The sequence below is a fragment of the Nematolebias whitei genome, chromosome 19, assembly GCF_014905685.2.
Source record: "Nematolebias whitei isolate Nwh7 chromosome 19, NemWhi1, whole genome shotgun sequence".
Classification (NCBI taxonomy): Eukaryota; Metazoa; Chordata; class Actinopteri; order Cyprinodontiformes; family Rivulidae; genus Nematolebias; species Nematolebias whitei.
In genome coordinates, this window is record NC_056516.1 from 39,111,719 (window position 1) to 39,120,816 (window position 9,098).

General features: G+C 48.9%; 2 protein-coding genes and 1 long non-coding RNA gene across 4 annotated transcripts in view; 1 reads left to right on the top strand and 2 right to left on the bottom strand.

Moving 5' to 3' along the window:
* Positions 1 to 1,192: 1,192 nt before the first annotated feature.
* tekt2 (tektin 2 (testicular)) lies at positions 1,193 to 5,430 on the bottom strand. Its single transcript, XM_037692903.1, has 9 exons — positions 5,275 to 5,430; positions 4,549 to 4,674; positions 4,260 to 4,465; positions 4,037 to 4,180; positions 3,843 to 3,957; positions 2,982 to 3,089; positions 2,768 to 2,911; positions 2,610 to 2,689; positions 1,193 to 1,400 (listed from the first exon to the last, which is right to left on the bottom strand). The coding sequence occupies exons 1-9, from the start codon at positions 5,428 to 5,430 to the stop codon at positions 1,193 to 1,195; spliced, it is 1,287 nt and encodes a 428-aa protein (XP_037548831.1).
* LOC119425383 lies at positions 5,313 to 7,072 on the top strand. Of its 2 annotated transcripts, none has more exons than XR_005187563.1 (3): positions 5,313 to 5,478; positions 6,604 to 6,762; positions 6,937 to 7,072. It is a non-coding gene; the product is annotated as an uncharacterized LOC119425383 (long non-coding RNA). The 2 variants fall into 2 exon arrangements; XR_005187562.1 differs by having other exon boundaries at positions 5,313 to 5,460.
* Positions 7,073 to 7,302: 230 nt separating this feature from the next.
* The window catches only part of usf2 (upstream transcription factor 2, c-fos interacting), a 6,665-nt gene continuing 4,869 nt past the window's right edge, over positions 7,303 to 9,098 (bottom strand). Inside the window, exon 10 of the mRNA XM_037693371.1 lies at positions 7,303 to 8,803. Within this exon, the coding sequence (XP_037549299.1) occupies positions 8,714 to 8,803 (90 nt within the window). The 3' untranslated portion in view covers positions 7,303 to 8,713. The remainder of the gene's footprint in view (positions 8,804 to 9,098) is intronic.

Genomic DNA, 9,098 nt, shown 5'->3' on the forward strand with positions numbered 1-9,098 from the left:
CTCACAGAGACACATGGACAGGTCTCAGTCCCTCACAGAGACACATGCACAGGTCTCAGACCATCACAGAGACATCTGGACAGGTCTCAGTCCCACACAGAGACACATGGACAGGTCTCAGACCATCACAGAGACACACAGAGACAAACAAACACACCTAGGGACAGTTTAGTTGTCCAACAGCCTAACATGCATGTTCTTGGTCTGTGGGAGGAAACTGGAGGGACCAAACATGTAACCTCCACCCAGAAAGGCTGGGAGTTGATCCTGTGACCTTCTCACTCAGCGGTGACAGCTCTAACCGCAGCTCCACCGTGCTGCCTGTTATTTTTAAGTTTGATTGATTCTTTACTCTCCGCTCAGATTAACGACACGTTCAAACTTTATTTTCCAGCTTCAAAGTAAAGAAATCAGTTCATGAACGCAGCACGAAGTTCGGACTCTTCCTCTCAGCACGTAGCTGCAGAGGCTGCTCTTACATTGATGCACCGTGAGGTTCTGGTGCTGCAACAAACGGTCTGAAGTGACTGGAACGTCTTCAGTGATTTAATCCGACCAGTTTTCGATGTGAGGAGACATTTCATGACGTTCAGGTTGTCATGTCTCCTGCCTCACCTTCTAATGACCACAGCTGAAGGTCAGAGGGACCAGGCTTTCAGCTCAGCTCTTTCACTACAACAGACTGGAGTGACACCCTCATTACTGCATCCATCGATCACTCAGGATCAAGACTGCCCAGAGGGAAATTTCAGACAAAAGTCTCCTGAATCCCAGAACCTGGACCTGGAGTTTGAACCTGAACCAGCAGGAGACGTTTCAGAGCTAAAACAAACCGTTCCTCCAGCAGATGGTCTCAGTCTGAGAGAAGTGACAGAACCAGAACCAGACCTGAGAGATACATCCCCAATCATCGAACAGCTTCAAAGATCAAAGGAAAAACTCCAGAAGACCTTCAGAAAGTCTGGAGACCTGCTGACCTGGACCAGTTTAGCAGATGACAGGAGAGTCTGGATGGAGGGAACTGTGGAGACGTTAGAAGAATAAAGACATGAAGGAAAGAAGGAGCTGTTTGAAGGTTGGACTCCCCGAGTCCCTCAGGAGAACAACGAGCAGCTGGAAACCCAGTCTGACACCAGAAAACAACTAAAGGAAACCCGGTGGTCCAATCCCGTCCTCAGGGTCCCACGTGTCCTCACTGCGCCAGCAGCTGCAGGTTGCTCCTCCCACTGGAGTTCGTGAGTAGAACCAGCGGCGCCGCGGCGCTCTCGGTGGTTCCGGAGGTCGGCGCGAGGCGGGTCCGGGTGTTCAGGCTGCGCTGCTCCAGAGACAGAGCCTCCAGTTTTCTGGAGAGGTCCTGCAGCATGCGGCCATGATGGAGCCTCATCTTCTGCAGGGAGAGTCTGAGTGGATCGATCAATCAGTCAATCAATCAATCATTAATCAATCAATTATTAATCAATAAATCAATCACAACTTTAATAACTTTTATACATTTCTTGTGGATTTTGTCTGATCCACAGGCTCCAGTATTTCCATGCAGTCATCTGAACCTGTTGGTGATGCTGAGGGTTACTTCCTGTTTACTTCCTGTTTACTTCCTGTTTGTAATCATGATTGGCTGCAGCTCACAGTTTCTCTTTTTAGGATTTGTTTGATGTCAATCACTGGACTGTCCAACACTCATCTGTCCCTCAGATGAAAAGAAACTTGTTCTGGTGTCCAGGAACCACCGAGACTGAACTGGGCCACTGGACAAGAACTGGAACCTGCTGGAGCACCAGAGTCCCTGTCCACTAGAGTCCCTGTCCACCAGTCTCTGTCCAGCAGAGACCAGAGTCTCTGTCCACCATTGTCCCTCCCCACCCGAGTCCCTGTCCAGCAGGGACCAGTGTCTGTCTACCAGTGTCCTTGTCTACTAGAGTCCCAGCCCACTGGAGGCCTTGTCCAACAGTGTCTCTGTCCAACACTGTCCTTGTCCACTACAGTCCCTATCCACCAGAGATCAAAGTCTTGTTCTATCAGAGTCCGTGTCCACAGTGAAGACAGTTCTCCACCATCATGGACTGAAATGACCAAGAACGAAGCTCCAAAACCTCCAGGCTGGACTGAAACCTGCAGCTGTCCACATGGACAAGACAAATGTCCACCTGACAACACTGAGCCAACTGTCAGGTGGTGGGAGCATCATGTGTGACACAAAGTGACGAGGACTACCTCCAGAGTCTTCTCCTCAAACCATAAGACCTTGGAAACTTGGACACAGTTGGGTCCAACAGGACCAAGATCCCAAACATCAGAACTGGTCTGAATAAATCCGTCCCACATTTAGTTTCAGGAACGGTTTTCCCAAAACGCCCACATCCAACTGACTGAAAAGCTGAAAACCAGGAAACCAACTGGACTCTACAGGTTCTGCCAAGAAGAATAAAACTGGTCCAGTATCAGCCAGAACCTTGTTGATGGACCTAGGTAGGTCATGAGGGGACCTGGGTCCAGGTGAGACCCACTAATCAACCAGTGATGAGTTTGGTGCACATTTTCTTGACCAAAGCCCAGACCACTGCCGCTCAAACCGTGTCCTGCTGCAGACCAGAAGAAGACGGACTCACCGGGCCTCGGACAGTTTCTGCCTCAGAGTCTGGATCGAGGACTCCAGCTGCTGGACTTCAGCCACGAGGCCGCGCTGCACCTGAAACCAAACCAGAACAACGTTCAGCGTTCCTGCCGTGGCTCTGACGGCCGCTGGAACCGTGAGCTCCACAGAGACCTCGTCCCGGCACAGGTCCACGCCGGGCCTGCGGGTCCTGGTCTCCAGCCGGGTGTGAGCCAGCTTCAGGGAGGCCGCCTTGGCCTGCAGGTCTGAGTCCAGCCCCCGGATGTCGCCCTCCATCTCGGACATCTCATCTTCAGTCTGCAGGAACACACAGGAGTCAGTGGAGGAGTTCAAAACAGACCTCGGAGGTTCTGGTTCTGATCCGCACCGTTTGGACCTGCCACTGCAGCTGGTCTCGGGCCTGCTCCTCGCCGTGGATCCGTTTCCGGAGAGCGAAGTCTGTGGCTCGGCGTTGGGCCTCCAGCTCGTTCTGGATCTACAAGAAAGCAAATCTGTGACATTCAGTGTGAACGCGTTGCTGAACGACGTCAGCTGAACGCTGCTGAAAAACAGCCGAAACGTGTAGAAAAGGCTGAATGCAGCAGAAACAGGCAGAGAGGCTGAACAGATTACAAACAAACCTGAAACGAGCTGAAAAAACTGAAAAAAGCTGAAAGGAACATAAAAGTTGAAATTATTAGAAATAATCACAAAAGGCAAAGAATGGGGGGGGGGGGGTCAAAAGAAAAGCTAAAATTTTCTGAAAAACACAGAAAAGTAGCTGAAATAACAAGAAATGAAAAGAAGAAAGAAGCTGAAAGCAGCTGAAGCAGAACAACAGCTAAAGGTTTGAAGGATCTTTTGGCCGACAGCGCTGAATATTTCAACAAGTAAAATACACAAAGCACACGTCAGAGCAGGAACGTCCTGAAGGAGCCGAACGTTTTGATCGAAACAGATTCTTCAGATGATTAAACACGTTCAGCTGAGGACGGTTCTTTCTCTCGGTTCTGATGAAACGAGCTCCTGATCCGACCCGGTTCTAAGGTTCTGGAGTCAAACCGTACGGTTCATCCTGTAACTTTTGACAGATTTTACAACTTCAGACATTTAAGCTCTTTTTAGACTTCGGCTCGGTCACATGAATCAGCTGCTGAGGCCAAGGTTCAGTTTGGACCTGCAGCTGTTTGTCGGCTGGTTCTGTGACGGGCCGGTTCTGACAGCAGACCTGGGTCCACGTCTCGCCCACCTGAGCTCTGCTGAGACTCGTGTCCTCTCGGAGCTGCTGGGACGCCTGCATGGCCTCGTGGGCTCGGGTCACGTTGACCTGGCTGAACTGGGCCCACTCCTGGGGGGTGGAGGACCTGCCTCGACCACAGCAACACGTTAACGGGTCAGTGACTCGGGTCCAAACAGAACTTCTGAACGGTAGAAGATGCTTACCCTGAGGGGATCCGGGTTGGGTTGGGCTTCAGCGAGATGTGGGGAGACTTGGTGGTGAGCGACAGGCAGGACATGTCGATGTCCACAGCCTCCATCTTGTTCTGGAGGTCAGAGGTCAGCTGGTGCCGGACCTCCTGCAGAACGCTTGGTGAGCAGAACCGGGACACACGGTCAGACGCCTGATCGGGTCGACGGGACGTCAGAACCACGGCGGGTCACTCACCACAGCTGCTCAAAAGCCTCATCGATGTGCTGCTGCAGGCGTTGCTGCACCCCCACAATAAGCTCCGCCTCCTTCTTCAGCTGCTCGTCCACCGGGTCCAGAACCAGCTCGTACCCGCGCCGGCCCTCCCTCAGCGCCAGGCACTCGGTGCTGACCTCCAGAGGGACGGCGGTGGCGGCCAGAGCCAGCTCGGTCTGCTCTTTGGACTGAGCCGCACAGACAGAACAGACAGGTCAGAGACAACACACGGTTCTGGAGCACGGACCGGCACACAGGTCCATCAAATCACCCGGGTCAGAACCTCCAGCTCCTCGTCCACTTTCTGCGCGCAGGCGTCCAGCACGTCCCTCCACCGAGACACGTCCCACACCCGGTCGCTGAGCCTGCGGGACGTTTCGCTCTCATCCCACGCCGTCTGCACCGAAAACAAACAAAGTTCACAACAACAACAAACACAAAGTTCACAACAACAAACACAAAGTTCACAACAACAAACACAAAGTTCACAACAAACAACAAACAAACACAAAGTTCACAACAAACACAAAGTTCACAACAACAAACACAAAGTTCACAACAACAAACACAAAGTTCACAACAACAACAAACAAACACAAAGTTCACAACAACAACAAACAAACAAAGTTAACCAAAACAACAAACAAATAAACAAAGTTCACAACAACAACAAACAAAAACATTTCAACACAAAGTGTTCACAACAATAACTAAAGGTACATCACTTTAATTTTTAAATTCAGACCTTTAGTCTTTCAAACTGTCCTCTTTTACATTGTAATAATAAAGTAAACAGTAAAAACTGTTTTTATTTACAGATAAACAAACCAGATCAGGTTTATCTGTTCGTCCAGGAATCAGAAGCTAAAGTTTTATTTGCTAACGGAGACGAGCAGCCGTCGTCCTGACTGAACAGGAAGTCACCTGAAGTCACCTGACAGAAACAGGAAGTCACCTAATATGAACAGGAAGTCATATGACATGAAGAGGAAGTCACCTGACAGTTGGTCTCGTTGCGGAGCGACCTTCCTTCCTGTCGGGTCACCGTGGAGACGTGCCGCTCGTGTTGAGCGGTGGTGGACAGCTGGTGGTTGTTGCTGCTCCACTCGGAGACGCTGTGGCGAAGGCCCGGCTTCAAGGGGAGGGCCGACATCCTGCTGCAGCACAACAAGTGGACTTATGGGTAATCAGAACCTGTCAGGTAGTTTAATAGCCACGTCACATGGTTGGTTGTTTTGCTTTGGTCTTGTTTAGCATAGTTAGCATGTTTGTTAAAAATATGAACCCTTCAGGAACAGAAGACTTACTTCCTGTAAGCTGGATCTTGTGAAGATAGATTTGTTAATTTAAATAATGAAAATAAAATGCTGCATTTGCTTTTTTGAGTTGTAGGTTCCGTCTAGTTCTAAAAATACAAACAATGACTTACAAGGCAAAAACAACAACAAAAAGGTTTGGCTATCTTAATTTACATGTTTCACGTTTCACATTTCCTTGAAAATGCAGGTATTGATCCGATTATTAGAAAATCGTTTTCTTTTCATGAAGGACATGGAGATCATCCAAGGACCACTGTTGGCCCTCGGGCCGTATATTGCTCACACACACCACAGATATAGACTGTACACATACTGCATTTATAACATTATTATTGTCAACAAGGAAATGAGGCTGTTGTGAAAATTATAGAAAAAGTCAAATATATTCAGATTTCTGGTTAAATATTTAAAATATTCTAAACTTCAACCGGCTCGTTTGATCTTTAGCCGTAAAGTTTCTGTTTGAAGTTTCTCGGTTTTATTGTTCGTATCCGTCATGAATCATCTAAAATCTCTTTAATTCTCCTTTTATGATATATATTTTTTAACTCACCGGAATTCCAGAAAGTTCCGTTCGGCGCGCGAGCTGTTGCTGCGGCTCCCGGTTTCTATGGCGACGGCTGAGAGGGGGCCGTCTCTATGGCAACGAGCCGACACACGCACACGTGCTAGCTGACGCTAACAAAGCCGTTAGTAAATAATTAAAAACAAGAAGCAGGTCCATGTAAACACACGAACGTTAAAACTACACGGGCGGACAAACTCTGGGCCTCTGATTCGAACCGGAACCGGTTCCAGAACTTCACAAACGATCGCAGACACTAGTTAGCAGCTAGTTAGCAGCTAGTTAGTGGTTGCTAGCTTACGGCGAGTGATAAACCCAGTCCTGTTTGGACCTGCAGCCCAGACTTCACACAGAACCAGCAGTCTGAACAGGAAGTTGAGCTCCTGTTTTCACCTCTAACGGTTTTTAACAGGATGTGACGTCATGCGGTCCTCTTCCACAGGGCTGAAGGTTCCCCTCCATCAAACTCCCTTTGACCTCCAGTCTGAGCTCCCAGGTGAAGTCTGCAGCGAGCAGCACATGGAGGTCTTTACAGCTCTGAAGATTTCACACAGCTGTTTTACTCTGTCTGTCTTATTAAGAGTGCTGGAGCAACAAACAGGTGTGTGGTTACCATGGTGACAGCAGCTTTGATTGTTTATTCTTGTTTATTCAACAAAACATCTGCATTTATATTACAACGTCACAGTTCCTGAGAACACTCGTTGTTTCTGTTTACCGGTAGTTTTCTGTTTATTGCTGCCTGAGTCATATTTGTAATTTTTCCCCTGGTCAGCATTTCCTCCAACTCCACACCTGTTGTTCATCACCACGTTGAGGATGACTCTCAGCTACTACCACCCCAAATTCAACTCAATGTGTGGAAGGTTGGAGCCATTTCTCAATCAAGACGTTCATTTACTCTGCTCATGATGAATAGAAGAACTAAATAAACCCTGTTCTAAAAACTGTCGTACTTATCAAGTGTTTCAAGAAAAGGTTTATGTTGGTTCCTAAAGTCTCTAAGCTCACCACTTGGTGACGAACTTCCAGCTTTTGGTTGGTGCGATGCAGAAAATTCGCTCTACAAGATCACGTGGTTTAAAAATCCCTCAAAACAAAATGAACACAATGAAGCCGTTTAAACAAATATTGAACTTCTTTATTCAAACATGAAACGTGTCAGTAAATAAAAGATCAGCTGATCAGTTCGGAGGCTCAAAATGAAAACAGATGATTAGAGTTCATTCAAGAGATAAAAGCACAAGGTAATCCCACAGAAGCTGCATCAATCTAGTTTTGTACAGGAGTTGTTGCTCACCTTCAGCTCGTTTTAAAACCCGTTCAGGACCAGAGTCCAACACGCAGAACCTTCAAGTGATGGAGATCTCACTGGATTCCTTTTTGATGGCACCAACATCGACACCGGATCCCTCTCGGTTCTTTTCATGATTTGATCTGCCGAGTGAAGCCAGCCTCTCGCTGCGCTGCCACAAACTGAATTTACCAAAGATCCATCGTCTCAAAAAGACGACGTCATTCGTAACTAGAGAGCGGGCCGGGATGTGGAAGCTGAAGCCGCGAGGACGGAACCAGTTTCTGGTTCCTCCACGTGAACCAACGGGACGTGGTCCTGACTGACGGCTTCAGATTATTGGGTCGGGTTTGTTGTTGCTGACCTCACTGCACTCGTTCAAATGTGAAGTATTTAAAAGACGTTTAGTTTTAGTTGAGGCTCAACGACGTGTCGTGTTCCACCTGTCCAGGTACGAGTCGGGAACCACGTGCACGCTGCACTGCACACACTGCTTGTGATGTTGTAAAGCGGTCCCAGCATGCGGCCGCACGGCTCGCTGCTCACAGACAACTCGTGTTTGTCGCAGCGAGGGCCTCGCTCAGAATTCAGGTTCATCCAACAGCCGAAGGAAACTGGTGAAGTTTCTGATCCAACCACAGGAACTGGTTCTATACGCTGGTGACCACCTGTTGGTGTCCACGTCTCCGCTGCTCCATGGAAACAAACATTTACTGGGTCAGAACCAGAGGTTAGAGCTGTGGTCCTGCTCCACCGGACCGGTTTAAACCTGGTGCTGAAAGAAGTCAGCCCCCACCCCGCCCCCCTCACACTCACCTGAGCCAGGTAACACCCTGACTACTGCTCAGGCTTCAAGCCAAGAATAAAAACCTTCATATCCGGCTCAGTTTCTGAAAAGTTTCTGAGTTTACTCGCAGCAGAATGAAGGTTTCTGAAGTCTCAGGTGGTCTGCGTGGTCCTCCAATAAATCCAGACCGAGTGGGGCCATGGTTCAGGTCCATCTCAGGAGGTCTGCGTGGTCCTCCAATAAATCCAGACCGAGTGGGGCCATGGTTCAGGTCCGTTCAACTCGGAGATAAAAAGCTGGAATCTGTAAAGGTGAGTCCGTTTGTGGCAGTTTGGTGGTTTAAAGAGACGTGGGTGCACCTGAAGACAAGGTGCGACCTGCTTCCCGTCCTCCACCTCTCAGGCGTCTCTCCATCTGTTCCCCGTCCTGGACCGATCCAAGAGGAGCTGTGGTGCTGCCCGGGTTCAAAGGTCACTGCGGCGTTTCGTCTCCATTGACCTCCACGCCGTGCTGCTGCAGTTTGGCTTGAAGCAGCGCGTTCTCATTCTTCAGCTCCTCCATCTGCAGGAAGAGGAAACAGACTGAAGGAGGTGAACTTCTGGGTCTCCTCCTGCTGCCCGTGGGTTAAAATGACCCACAGGGCCTCAGTCAACGCTAAGGGCTCAGCAGGAGAACCAGCAGCTAAATGCTAATTAAACTGTTTCAATAAATAATGCAAGTTTTTACAGAAAACACTGAGTGAGTTCACTGAAGCTGAAACTTTGTTAAAACAAAAAGAGCGAAAGACAACGGTGCAAACACGAGCTAAGAGTAGCCAAACGCAAGCTAAGAGTAGCCAAACGCAGTAGCCAAACGC

What these genes read in the sequence shown, in the direction of transcription:
- tekt2 (XM_037692903.1), bottom strand. Translation starts at nt 5,430, where the DNA reads ATGTCGGCCCTCCCCTTGAAGCCGGGCCTTCGCCACAGCGTCTCCGAG. An exon ending in TGCAGTGGCAGGTCCAAACG is followed by an intron (nt 2,912 to 2,981) that starts GTGCGGATCAGA and finishes GTGTTCCTGCAG; the next exon opens with ACTGAAGATGAGATGTCCGA. An exon ending in TGGACCTGTGCCGGGACGAG is followed by an intron (nt 2,690 to 2,767) that starts GTCTCTGTGGAG and finishes GTTTGGTTTCAG; the next exon opens with GTGCAGCGCGGCCTCGTGGC.